Raw genomic sequence first — 14,806 nt, 5'->3', positions numbered from 1 at the left:
AGTGTAATGTGCTGCGAATACATAGAACGAAAGATTCTTTATCATTTAGCTACAATATAGCAGGTCAGTAACTGGAAGCAGTTAATGCCATTGATTATGTGGGAGTAGGCATTAGGAGTGATTTAGAATGGAATGATCATATAAAATTAATCGTCGGTAAAGCAGATGCTAACCTGAGATTCATTGGAAGAATCCTAAGGAAATGCAATCCGAAAACAAAGGAAGTAGGTTACTGTACACTTGTTCGCCCACTGCTTGAATACTGCTCACCGGTGTGGGATCCGTACCACATAGGGTTGATAGAAGAGATAGAGAAGATCCGACGGAGAGCAGCGCGCTTCGTTACAGGATCGTTTGGTAATCGCGAAAGCGTTACGGAGATGATAGATAAACTCCAGAGGAAGACTCTGCAGGAGAGACGCTCAGTAGCTTTTGTTGAAGTATAGAGAACATTCCTTCACCGAGGAGTCAAAAAAACAAAAAAAAATCTCAAATGTGTGTGAAATCTTATGGGACTTAACTGCTTAGGTCATCAGCCCCTAAGCTTACACACTACTGAACCTAAATTATCCTAAGGACAAGCACACACACCCATGCCCGATGGACGACTCGGACCTCCGTCGGGACCAACCCCACAGTTCATGACTGCAGCGCCCCTGACCGCTCGGCTAATCCCGCAGGGCCGAGGAGTCAAGCAGTATATTGCTCCCTCCTACGTCTATCTCGCGAAGAGACCATGAGGATAAAATCAGAGAGATTAGAGGCCACACAGAGGCATACCGACAACCTTTCTTTCCACGAACAATGCGAGATTGGAATAAAAGGGAGAACCGATAGAGGTATTCAAAGTACGCTCCGCCACACACCGTCAGGTGGCTTGCGGAGTATGGATGTATATGTAGAAAACTCCCATTATAAGTGAAGGCGACACTGGTCTCTGACTGTGCCCAGTCTACAGAGGACACCACACGATCCTGAAGAGCCGGCCGGTATGGCCGAGCGGTTCTAGGCGCTTCAGTCTGGAACCGCGCGACCGCTTCGGTCGCAGGTTCGAATCCTGCCTCGGGCATGGATGTGTGTGATGTCCTTAGGTTAGTTAGGTTTAAGTAGTTCTAAGTTACAGGGGACTGATGACCTCAGATGTTAAGTCCCATAGTGCTCAGTGCCATTGGAACCATTTTTTGATCCTGAAGATGACACCAGCAGAGGGGTCGAAACGCCGATTGTTTGAAGAAATATGTCGCAGCCCAACAACCCAGATGTTTTTAACTTCAGTTTAACATTGGTAGTGTGCCGCCGCCACACAGTTGTAACGTTAACGGCAGGCGGTGTGGATACTCACGATGAGCACCCAGCTGACGAGCATGAGGGCGGCGGCGAGGAAGGCGGACGGCTTGCAGCCGTAGCGCGCCACGCACAGCCCGAACAGCGGCGTGCCCACGGTGCCCGTCAGCGTGCTGATGGCGCCCACCCACGAGCCCTCCTCCACCGTCAGCGGCACCCCCAGCGGGGAGGCGTCCGACTGCAGCAGCGGCAGCGCCGACGACGTCCACCCGGCCACCACCCCGAACAGCATGCAGCACGACACGTCCACTGCAAACCACGCCGCAAGGCGTCTGTACTCGTCCGTCTACGTCTCAGACCGTCACAGTACAACGAGACCACTCTACCTTTGTACAGTCATATACGTCGGTAGAATGGTGAATGATCCCATCTATGGTGAACTATGGGGGCGCTCTACGGCCAATATAAGAGGGACGTTCAATAAGCAATACTTTTTTCGTCTAGTTTAGGTTGAAAACGTGGAATTTGTTGTGGGACATCGTGGAATATACAACTGGCAATTAAAATTGCTACACCAAGAAGAAATGCAGATGATAAACGGGTATTTATTGGACAAATATATTATACTAGAACTGAAATGTGAATACATTTTCACGCAATTTGTGTGCATAGATCCTGAAAAACAGTACCCAGAACAACCACCACTGGCCGTAATAACGGCCTTGATTCGCCTGGGCATTGAGTCAAACTGAGCTTGGATGGCGTGTACAGGTACAAGAGTAGTGACTGGCGTATTGTGACGAGACAGTCGCTCGGCCACCATTGACCACACGTTTTCAATTGGTGAGAGATCTGGAGAATGTGCTGGTCAGGGCAGCAGTCGAACATTTTCTATATCCAGAAAGGCCCGTACAGGACCTGCAACATGCGGTCGTGCTTTATCCTGCTGAAATGTAGGGTTTCGCAGGGATTGTATGAAGGGTATGGCCACGGGTCGTAACACATCTGAAATGTAAAGTCCACTGTTCAAAGTGCCGTCAATGCGAACAAGAGATAACCGAGACGTGTAACCATTGGCACCCCATACCATCACGTCGGGCGATACGCCAGTATGGCGACGACGAATAGACGCTTCCAATGTGCGTTCACCGCGATGTCGCCAAACAAGGATGCTACAATCATGATACTGTACGTCGCAGGCGCTCCTGTCTGTAATGAAGCGTCAAGGGTAACCGCAGCCATGGTCTCCGAGCTGATGGTCCATGCTGCTGCAAACGTCGTCGAACTATTCGTGCAGATGGTTGTTGTCTTGCAAACGTCCCCATCTGTTGACTCAGGGATCGAGACGTCGCTGCACGATCCGTTACATCCATGTGGATAAGATGCCTGTCATCTCGACTGCTAGTGATACGAGGCCGTTGGGATCCAGCACGGCGTTCCGTTTACCCTCCTGAACCCACCGATTCCATCCTCTGCTAACAGTTATTGGATCTCGACCAACGCGATACGATAAACCGCAATCGCTATAGGCTACAATGCGACCTTTAGAAAAATCGGAAACGTGACGGCACGCATTTATCCTCCTTACACGAGGCACCGCAACAACGTTTCACCAGACATCGCCGGTCAACTGCTGTTTGTGTGTGAGAAATCGGTTGGAAACTGTCCTCATGTCAGCACGTGTAAGGTGTCTCCACCGGTGCCAACCTTGTGTGAATGCTCTGAAAAGCTAATCATTTGCATATCCCGCCATCTTCTTCCTAGCATCTTCATGTAGCACGTCATCTTCGTGGTGTAGCAATTTTAATGGCCAGTAGTGTATTACCGCTACAGCCCCTACGGTTTCATAAATTTCCGAAAAGTCACAGCGCTATATCTAGCCTTGAAACCGACATCTGCAAGAGAGGTGCGATCGAAGCAGGTAGCTGTAACTGAGTTTCTTTTGACGGAAATCCAGAGCATCACAGCTATTCATAGGCGTTTGCAGAATGTCGGCTGGTGCCATGGCAGTGAACAAAGCACGTGGACTCGCTGGATTAGGCATCTGTCATCATTGCAACAATGACGCGCAAACCTGTCCTATCTCAGGCACACCTGTGACTCCTACAAAGTTAGAATGTACGGACATTCTCATTCGATTAGATTGACAGATCACAATAAAACACCTCGCCACACAGCTTTACATCTCTGTTGATACTACTGACACACCCATCGACCAGTTGAAATACTCAAAGTAGTGTGCCCTATAGGTTCCTCACCAGCTACCAATAGACCATAACGAGCAACGAAGGATCATCTGTGCGGAATTGCTTGCGCGTTACAAGTCTAATCGTGACAGGTAGTTTGTCACAAAACGTAACTGGACTGGTGGTTCAAATGGCTCTGACCACTATGGGACTTAAACATCTAAGGTCATCAGTCCCCTAGAACTTAGAACTACTTAAACCTAGCTAACCTGAGGGCATCACACACATCCATGCCCGAGGCAGGTTTCGAACCTGCGACCGTAGCAGCAGCGCGGCTCCACACCGGAGCGCCTAAAACCGCTCGGCCACACCAGCCGGCTAACTGGACTGATCTTATTCGTCTACTCTACAGCCCAGATCTCGCACCTTCGACTTTCATCCTTTTCGCGCAATGAAGGATGCAGTCCACGGGAAGGAGCACAGGGACGATGGGGAGATTATTGATTGGGAGATAATTAATGCTGCAAGACGTTGGCACTGACATTAAACCGCAGAGTGGTACCATGCGGGCGTACATGCCTTTCCAGTAGGGAGGGAAAGGCCGTCATATTGAACAGAGATTATTTTTAAAAATAGATGTTTGCAGCCAGAGGAGTGGGTAATAACATGGTGAATAGGAATCCTCAATAAAACCCACCAGATTAAGAAAAACAATGTGTTGCGTTACTTATTGAATGCCCCTCTTATTTCGAAAGATGCAGATCTTAATCAAGGGCTCAAGAAGTGACGCGAGCACAGCCAAGGGACTCACTCTTAGTTATACCCAATATTTATCGAGTGAAAAAAAAAACACAAATAAGACTACTTTTACGCGACCTTTTCTTTTCTATTTTTTTTTTTTTTTTTTTTTTTTTTTTACGAAACGTTCCCGTAACGTATATAATATGAGAGTATAGAGACCCACTAGATTCGAATAGGTAATCGACACTGCAAAATGTAATTCATACCAGTACCAGCGATTGTCAGTAATCAACTGTCTTAATTTTTCGAATGTGTGTGGTTTTTGTACTGTCTGCCATCGGGTTCCCCTAAATGGCAGGCAGCACCGCATAACAACCACGCTGTGAGGGAAACGAACCAACAGGCGAAGACATCAGGTAAACACGCCGAAGATTCCAGTCGATTAATAGGAACCTTTCCTTGCAGAGGTCGCCGCAACATATCCGGCCACGGGTTCCTGCGCTGGGTTTCTATAGGCTCCAGCTCACTATATAGGCCCGGCCGGTCGAAGGCAGACCAATCTTCGTCCGCTGCTAGTGCAACCGCTATAGCAGAGTCTCCGAGAAGATATCACCGAAGCCGCTGTACTGCACCGCCGATCGAAGTACCAGCCGACCGAGGGGAACCACATCTCCGGCTAGATCGACGGAGTCTACATCTATTGTACAGCCAGCTACTGTATTGTAGAAGAAGACGTTCAATAAACTGTTTGAGAATACAACACTTTTCATAAATAAGAGGACATTGAAAGCAGATTGGTACGGTGTGACGTGACAACGCTCGAGCGAACAGCGGAGTCTTATAGACAACCAAAGGAAGCACCCTCGGAGCAGTTCTCAGAAGGACGGACCAGGAGGGCGGTGGTCAGTGCAGGCAGTCCACCCAACTCTCTTCAGTAGAACCACACTTTGAGTGCCGGACGCACAGCAGGCAACACAGTTACAAACTCCTGCGGCATAAAGACCTCAGAATTGACCGTCTTACGGCCCAGAAGTAGAATGAGAAGAAACTCTGTGTTTAGGCAGGTCCAGGTGGGTGCTAATGTGCACAAAATGTAGGAAGTCTCTTTGGAATGCACTGGGTGGTATAGGTAACATCTAGGAAACTGAGTGAGAAACTGCAGTTAGTGGCGCCTTTGGAAGAGTGAGATTTTTAAGGATTTGTCTTGCCATGTTTTACTTATGTTATTCCTTGTCGACTACACTTTGCCTACGATTCGCCATTCGTACAACCTGATATTTATGTTTAGGTTTATTTAACAATTTTCGTTGAATCATAGGTAAACTAGTGCTATACTGCCTTGCTTCTCTGCTGATCTGCTATACAGCTGTGTAAGTACGTCGGAAAGTGCTCTGTTCCTTGAAACTGCAGTTTCTTGAAACACACTAAACAAGTACGTTTTTGTTCAGTAACGGAACGTATGGTTCTGCAAATATTAAGGCAAGTTGAAGCTGTGGCTGCCGTCTCAAATGCCCCCCCCCCTTCTATTCTCTCTCTCTCTCTCTCTCTCTCTCTCTCTGTCTACTGAGCGAGGTGGCGCAGTGGTTAGCACACTGGACTCGCATTCGGGAGGACGACGGTTCAGTCCCGTCTCCGGCCATCCTGATTTAGGTTTTCCGTGATTTCCCTAAATCGTTTCAGGCAAATTCCGGGATGGTTTCTTTGAAAGGGCACGGCTGATTTCCTTCCCAAGCCTTCCCTAACCCGAGCTTGCGCTCCGTCTCTAATGACCTCGTTGTCGACCAGACGTTAAACACTAACCACCACCACCACCACCTCTCTCTCTCTCTCTCTCTCTCTCTCTCTCTCTCTCTCTCTCCCCTATCAGTCTCTTTCTCTCCGTGTATGTTTTTATGTTTTGGTTGAAGTATATAGCCCCATATCACTATTAACGGCCGTAAGATTATTTTAGATTTAGTTTTCTTTCCATAGGAGCCAAAGTGAGGTGATTCTCGTGGGTGTGGAACATTTCAGATAGTATAACATAAAAAACATAGAACGTTTGAATATACTACTCACTTCCCTGATCATTTATCAATAGCTTTTCAAAATATACTAATAAATTACAGTAAACGGGAACTGATAATATTTCCAGAATTTATACACTGTCAGAATGGAACATAGTTAGGCACTTTTAATAAATTTATCATACACAAAATATGTTACTTGACTGTGGTGATCAAATGTTGTCAAAACTCACATCTAACAGAACTTTTTACTTAAGTTGGTCTAACACTCCTTGTTAAGATATTCATCTCTGGAGTAGGAGGAGTTGCCTAACAAATAGCCTCTCAAACAACGTTTAAACTGTGCTTGATCTGGAACCAAGTCCTTTATGGTTGCTGGTAATTTATTGAAAACGTATGCACCTGAATATTGGATCCCTTTTTGATCCACGGTAAATGATTTTAGGTCTTTATGTAGATTGTTCTTCTTCCTATTATGATATTATGTATTGAGCTATTGTTCTACTACAAATTTACTAATTCGTCTCAAATTACTCCTGATGCTGTAGAAAACTTCTCGACACAGATATTTTTTCGTATACGCCCTTTTATGTCTACGATGAACAGTCTTGTCTGGGCACATTATATTTGTTGCCACGTAACAAACGCATGGCCGATATTCTTATCACCATAACCATTTCTAATTGATTGTATCATTATCTACACAAAGATTTCAGATGTAAAAAAGGAGTTTACATCTTATGTGTGACCTATGATCGTGACCCCCAGTACCTAGTGTGTATGCGGTGCACGTACTGTGCCTCCACTGACAAGAATGTGATAGCTGTGATGTTTAGCAGAACTGATGCGAGCTTGAGACATGAGCTGTGTCCTGTTTGGATTGTCAAAGCTGACATATTTCTCATCTTTGTGATATTACATGACAACAGTGCCTAAGGAAGGAATAGGCCAGTCGTTGGTTGAAGAGGAGACATTTACCCGTGATTAACGTTCCTATTTGGACCCTTGTAGAGTCCTGCTTATCTGTAAGCTCTGCGATATGTTTTTACGTTGTAAGGAGTACGCGGAACGCTCGCTTGTGTAGCCTACAGCGAGGGAAAAAGTTTTATGATATGGCTGCTTCTATGTTAAAACAATAATGGAAACGCTGCTAGTAGTAACAGTTCTGTCGAACGAATGTTTCGTTTTCCTCGTATCATTTAATTTTTGTAATTCACTGCCTCTTATCTGCACAGCTGGGATACAAATGGTAAAGGTGGAGGTGACGAAGAATACTAGAAGAAGAACAGTGAGGTGTTTAACTTCAGTGACACGCTAGAGGATAAAGCGAAAGAATTACGTGGGATTGTAGGATTTCTCGGCAAATTTCATTTATGTAATCTTGTCAGGTTATCTGAAGAGTGCCGGCCGGTGTGGCCGTGCGGTTCTAGGCGCTTCAGTCTGGAACCGCGTGACCGCTACGGTCGCAGGTTCGAATCCTGCCTCTGGCATGGATGTGTGTGCTGTCCTTAGGTTAGTTAGGTTTAAATAGTTCTAAGTTCTAGGGGACTGATGACCACAGATGTTAAGTCCCATAGTGCTCAGAGCCATTTGAACCATTTTTTTTATCTGCAGAGTAATGTCATCGTGTTGTCGCAACGTTTCGATAAGGCTGCTAGTCGTCATCTTCAGGTGAAGTAAAACTGCACTAGATGGCCCAGGTGAAATAGACTGGTGCAGGAGAAGAAAGGCTTCTTCAACAAAATTGTGCTAGTAATGTGAAATATTGATACGGAAATGAAGAAGGATTTTGAAAATGTACATTTCTTTTCGCTGTTTTTAGTAATGGTGAATATTTGTGTGTGTGTGATTGTCTTGTAAAGCCGGCCGTTGTGGCCGAGCGGCTCTAGTCGCTGCAGTCTGGAACCGCGTGACCGCTACGGTCGCAGGTTCCAATCCTGCCTCGGGCATGGCTGTGTGTGATGTCCTTAGGTTAGTTAGGTTTAAGTAGTTCTAAGTTCTAAGGGACTGATGACCTCAGGTGTTAAGTTCCATAGTGCTCAGAGCCATTTGAACCATTTGTCTTGTAGAAAATAAGTTAGTCCTATTACTGATTCGTGCATTGGGATCGATAGGTGGAAATTTATTGTTAGGAAAGGAAGAACTGGGGTGTCGTCTCCTGTGTTAAGGAGGTGGCTAACGTGTATTGGTGGTGGTTAGCGCGCCTAAACACGAGGTTCAAGGACGCGAAGTGACCGAGCCAAGAGAGGAATGGCCGGCAGTCAGTCACTAGTTTTTAGACTGTCAGTGCCTTGGAGCGGAAGAGAGGATAAGCTTTTGAAAAGTTACTGGTAATAAGCCCCGGACGGACATGTAATAGGCTTACTGCAGCACGGCATGTTTCAGCAGTGTCTTACAGTGTTTCTGCGTGGAAGGAACAATTATATTAGAGCAATTTGTAAGCGAACAATGATTATGCAGTACCGTCCTGTACGATGACAACTGCAGCTCAACGTATCGCAGACTCCGTGCTTGTACTGTTTTACTACATTTGTAAATATATACAATCAGTATCTAATCCGATGCGATTTAATACATTTGTTGGAATTTAATCTTCGTGTGTGCCAGGTTAATTCTTCTGCATCTACATGGATACTCCTCAAATCACACTGTAAATGTGTCAATGTGATAGTTATAGACTTTAGTCACGTATTCTGTACTAGAATCCTAATGCCGAAAGTTATCTGAGAGTCTATAATTTTGAATGTACCTATAAGAAGTCTATTTCCAGAATTAATTTTTGCTCTAAAGTGGAATGTGTGCTGATATGAGACTCCATATGTGTGTCGCATCGGGATACGAACCGGAAAGCTTCACCATTCTCGTGCATGTGCTCTATCAACTGAGCTACCCAGGTACGACTCACTTTCCATCCTCACAGGTTTATTTCTGCTAGTACCTCATCTCCTACCTTCCTTACTTCAAAGATGTTTTACAAAAGGGCTGTTTGGTTTTGCAAATAATAACAACTTAGTGCTAAAAATAGGAGTAATGTCACTAGTAAAGTTAATGAAAGATATATTTTTTTTAAATTGCATTATCAGATTTACTTGTTGAAGGAAATAAAATAATACTTCAGTTTCAACAAGTCAGCATTTTTCTTCAATTTCAACATTTCGTTGACAGGGAACAGCAACTTCATTCAAATTCCTTAAATCGTTTATTAATGGTTCTGTCAACAGTTGCAGTATTTATTAGGTGACAAGTTTTGAGCCTGCAACTGTTGACAGAACCATTAATAAACGCTTTAAGGAAGTAAATAATCATTTTCCATTCTGTTCTGAAGCTGTAAGCAATTGATACAAAATTTGAATTTTGGGAATCAGATTTCTGCCTTAGGAGTGTTCCAAAAATTTTTTGCCTTATGTTGTACTGAGAGGCCCTCATATTCTCAATGCTCATTTGCTTATTACTTGTATAGATATAGTAAGAGAATATTCTTTCAAAGTTCGACAGTTCAGTTAGGACACGTTATTTGAGGGAGAGCTTTGCTATTGTGTTCGTATCTCACTGTAGAAAGGTGTGTAGAAGTTTTTGATAGGACGGATTTTGCGAATCTGTCTCTACCTCAGATAAATACTAGAAGGTTCCTGTTTACCTAATTAATATCTAAAGTTTAAATCTATTAACACTTTTTTGAACATTTCGTGTCCGGTTTGGACTGACGACCGTATTTGTATCTGGCTACAAATAATTACAGCTGGTAAATGAATCCATGTACAATACCTGTAACTAGCCATTATGGGAATGTGTTAACGTCCCTTGCCGCTTTGAGAGGTTAGAGGAACGCCTTGCTGCGACATCCATGACTAGTTCACTAGACACTGAGAAATATAATAGGGACATCTCTGGAATAGGCGAAACATTATAGGAGATGTAGGGTGTAGTAGTTCGGTAAGTATGAAACGATTGGGCTAAGACAGGAAATTATTGAAGACAGCATCAGCACGGTCAAAAAACCGACGACTTAAATAGTATTAGGCACTAGAAACACATACTTTTTTACCTCTTTTGGAACCACAGATATCGTATAACTTTAATAGAAAGCAGTTCAAACCACAATGAATTATTTATTTTCAATTCGGGTAACCATCTTCACATCATAGACTCCAGATGAAGGTAGGAGCAAGTACACGAAGCCGCCGTATATTACCAACTGATACCTGTCGCGAATTCAAGAATTAAAAATAAATAATTTCTTGCGATTTGAAGTGCTTTGTATATACAAAAATAATGAAATAAGTAAAAAAAAACAGGAAGAGATGTTAAGTGAAGGTATAAATAATGCGTTTCCCTTCACGAAGTGGCGCAGTCTCGAAAGGTTACTGGTGCGTGCTACAGAGAATATAAGGCCCATGATTTCTTAAGAAAGGTGGCTTAGTCATGCACGAACCGATAGATGACTCTGCTGTAGGTTATCGTGATCCTGCAGTAGCTCCTTGCATCTCCAGGTGGAATTTTCATTGCAATTCTCAAAGCTATTGCTGCCTTTTCTTACTCTGCAACTGAGAACCTGACAACATCATTATCGTTTGGAGTTTTATAAAAATATATGGTCGCCCTGTGCACTAGTCGAAGACAGAATGTGTTAAGTTACAATGATCAGTAGGCATGGTAGCTTGACTAGTGTTCTGAACGATTGGGGCTCAGTCACAGTCAATGGGAGCAACAAATTTTTTTCACCTCTGGCAACGAGTTATTGTCGAGAAAAATGCCAAGTTGCAGAGGGGCACGTGTCCAATGTATAAGCCTTTTTTAAGGTTAGGTTAGTATATCATGTGAGTGCTATTTGCTATGAATTCCAAACGCTTAAGAAAAACGAGGCGCGCGACTGTTTTGTAAGTAGACCCTTTTCAGACTTTCTCTTTAATTATTCTTCGAGCTTAGCGGTTTGCAAAGCTAGAATAATTTCCTTTTCAGTTTGGGTCTTCCGATTTTTTCGAAGGTTGCACTGTCTGAATTCAAAATCTCGATATCTATATTATTCCCATGTTACTGTAACAGTTATGCTTTTTCAGATCTAATTTACATTTGTAAACAGGGCACATCAATTATATTTCAGTATTCTCATTATCCCCAGAAAAAAAACACAACGGGTCTAATAAAGTACAACACGCAATTTTGGTTAATTGACATAATCAGTCGGTGGGTGCAATAGTCGATCTTTGAATTTGTACTGTAGCCTTTTTGTGAAAATCTTTTGTTTCGTTGCCATGATCGCTATGTTCATACAGTAGTGGACTACCAGTTCGGAAAAATAAAATGCCATCTTCAGATGCATAAAAACAAGTAGTGACAGTTATACCATATAATGATTTACACCACTCTGTCACAATAAGAACATACAATGTGCAAAAGATACAGGCACCAATCTAGTAATGTACTAACTTAGCGATCTTGGGAAATAAATAGAAGTTGTACATAAGAAGACTACAGTACACACAGAATTTTGTTCGACAAACTATGTTCTCGAGGCAACATGAACTTTCGTGGATTTTTTTAGAATGCAGGAAATTTATTCAAAATATTTGAATGTGTGTGACTACCTAAGGGACCAAACTGCTGAGGTCATCGCCCCTACACTTACACACTACTTAAACTAACTTATGGCAAAAATAACACACATATCCATGCCCGAGGGAGGACTCGAACATCCGGAGTGTGTGGCCGCGCAGTCCGTGACATGGCGCCTCAAACCACGCGGCCACTCTGCGCGGCGAAATTTATTCGCAATTGTGAATATGAACCATCATCACCTGTATGTTGTAATGGCGACAGCAAATTTTGTGCTGGATGGGGACTCGAAACCGGGTCTCCCGCTCTAAGCGAGCGGTCACCTTAACAGCTTCTGCTATCCACGCAAGAATCACGGCCAGATCCAAACTTCCATAAGTCGCTGTCCCTGTGTCACAACCTGCACTCGTACGTTACAGATATTCCCATCGAAGACAGTGCTGCCAAAGCACATTTACCAAACACAATCTTTCGAAATGCCTTCACAAAAGAAGACGAAGTAAATACTCCAAAATTCGAATTGAGAACAGCTGCCAGCATGAGTAACGTAGAAGTAAATATCCTCGGAGTAGTGAAGCAACTCAAATCACTTAATAAAAGCAAGTCTTCTGGTCCAGATTGTACACCAATTACGTTCCTTTCGGAGTATGCTGATGCATTAGCTCCATACTTAACAATCATATACAACCGCTCGCTCGACGAAAGATCCGTACCCAAAGACTGGAAAGTTGCACAGGTCACACCAACATTCAAGAAAGATAGTAGGAGTAATCCACTACATTACAGGCCCATATCGTTAACGCCGATATGCAGCAGGATTGTAGAACTATATTGTGTTTGAATATTATGAATTACCTCGAAGGAAACTGTCTGTTGACACACAGTCAACATGGGTTTAGAAAACATCGTTCCTGTGAAACACAACTAGTTCTTTATTCACATGAAATGCTGAGTGCTATTGACAAGGGACCTCAGATCGATTCCGTATTCCTGGATTTCCGGAAGGCTTTTGACACTGCACCACACAAGCGGCTCGTAGTAAAATTGCGTGCTTATGGAATATCGTCTCAGTTATGTGACTGGATTTGCGATTTACTGTCAGAGAGGTCACAGTTCGTAGTAACTGACGGAAAGTCATCGAGTAAAACAGAAGTGATTTCAGGCGTTCCCCAAGGTAGTGTTATAGGCTCTTTGTTGTTCCTTATCTATATAAACGATTTGGGAGGCAATATGAGCAGCCGTCTTCGGTTGTTTGCAGATGACGCTGTCGTTTACCGACTAATAAAGTCATCAGAAGACCAAAACAAGCTACAAAACGATTTAGAAAAAATAGTGCGAAAAGTGGCAGTTGACCTTAAATAACGAAAAGTGTGAAGTCATCCACATGAGTGCTAAAAGGAACTCGTTAAACTTCGGTTACACGATAAATCAGTCTAATCTAAAACCCGTAAATTCAACTAAATACCTAGGTATTACAATTACGAACAACTTAAATTGGAAGGAACACATAGAAAATGTTGTGGGGAAGGCTAACCAAAGGCTGCGTGTTAATGGCAGGAGACTTAGAAAATGTAACAGACGTACTAAGGAGACTGCCTACACTACGCTTGTCCGTCCTCTTTTAGAATACTGCTGCGCGGTGTGAGATCCTTACCAGGTAGAACTGACGGAGTACATCGAAAACGTTCAGAGAAAGGCAGCACATTTTGTGTTATCGCGAAATATGGGAGAGAGTGTCACAGAAATGATACAGGATTTGGGCTGGAAATCATTAAAAGAAAGGAGTTTTTCGTTGCGACGGAATCTTCTCACGAAATTCCAATCACCAACTTTCTCCTCCTAATGCGAAAATATTTTGTTGACACCGACCTGCATAGGGCGGAACGATCACCACGGTAAAATAAGGGAAATCACAGCTCGTGCGGAAAGATATAGGTGTTCATTCTTTCCGCGCGCTATACTAAGTTGGAATAACAGAGAATTGTTAAGGTGGTTCGATGAACCTTCTGCCAGGCACTTAAATGTGATTTGCAGAGTATCCATGTAGATGTAGATGTAGATCCATGAAGAGCATTTTTATTGAGAGTCGTGGTAGTGGGGAATAAACACGAACGCATGCTATTTCGCATCTGGTATGCGACGCACGTGTTTGAAACCGTGAGAAGTTCTTTCAGTCATTACGACAATCACCGTCGCGAAAGGGCACTACTTTGAGCAAATTGCAAAGACTGCAGAAACAGCTGTCGGTTCCTACTAAACGACCAGGTGGGCTTCCTTATGGCGTCGAAAACCGTAGCCGGAAGTCCCAATGCGTGCCTGCCCCGAACGGGACTGTCCAGAGACGACGTGTTACACCATTACGGAAAAGTTGAGCTTGACAGACGTACTTCCAACTACTCACCTATGACGGTGGCTGCGAACTGTCGTAGCACGGACATGGTGGGAGGCGGCGTGCTATTGCGTGGTGGCGGCAAGTGGCGGCGTCGCCGAAGCGGGCGTCGTTTTTATAAGTGACGCCGCGACCCGCACTCGTGATCTTCGCCCCGCGGGCGCTGCAGCAGAAAACAGCGTGAGTCGCTTCGTGTGAGAAAAAGGGAGGGGGGGAGGCGGATCTTTTGGTATAAGGTAGGTCCTCAGCACCGCTCGCCTCAGAGCAGGAGCTCCTCCCGCCAAGTGGACTGCTGCTACTGACTCCCACTCCGCGCAGACGCCTCCGAGTCTGGTAAACACCATATATACTTCACAACGCCGTGACACGGCGGGGACTCACCGACAGCGACGTTGGGTACACCAACTATAAATAACACTCGCGAAATCTGCTGAAAATTTCTAAATCGGAGATGCGAACAGTATTCAGTAAACCAGTCGCCTCACTGGAATTCACACAGGAGAAAACGATGATTACTTTGCTCCTTAGAAGGTATCTCGTCAGTGAAACGAGCTCTGGGAAGGAGGATAGGTCGGCCGGGATTTAACTTCTGGTCACCAAGGACGTCATTCCAGACGGATCACCAGTTACACTTTCTGAAAAGTTAG

The 14,806-nt window shown here is 44.2% G+C and overlaps 1 protein-coding gene across 1 annotated transcript in view; it reads right to left on the bottom strand.

The window, feature by feature from the left end:
- LOC126092851 (facilitated trehalose transporter Tret1-like) overlaps positions 1 to 14,229 on the bottom strand; it is a 36,025-nt gene extending 21,796 nt beyond the window's left edge. Inside the window, exons 1-2 of the mRNA XM_049908581.1 lie at positions 14,172 to 14,229; positions 1,343 to 1,593 (exon numbers count right to left, since the gene is read on the bottom strand). Coding sequence (XP_049764538.1) covers positions 1,343 to 1,593; positions 14,172 to 14,208 — 288 coding nt within the window. The 5' untranslated portion in view covers positions 14,209 to 14,229. The remainder of the gene's footprint in view (positions 1 to 1,342; positions 1,594 to 14,171) is intronic.
- Positions 14,230 to 14,806: the final 577 nt, after the last annotated feature.

This window comes from Schistocerca cancellata, chromosome 7 (assembly GCF_023864275.1).
Source record: "Schistocerca cancellata isolate TAMUIC-IGC-003103 chromosome 7, iqSchCanc2.1, whole genome shotgun sequence".
Classification (NCBI taxonomy): domain Eukaryota; kingdom Metazoa; phylum Arthropoda; class Insecta; order Orthoptera; family Acrididae; genus Schistocerca; species Schistocerca cancellata.
Note: the sequence above shows the minus strand (reverse complement) of the source record. Positions and strands in the feature narration are given on the sequence as shown.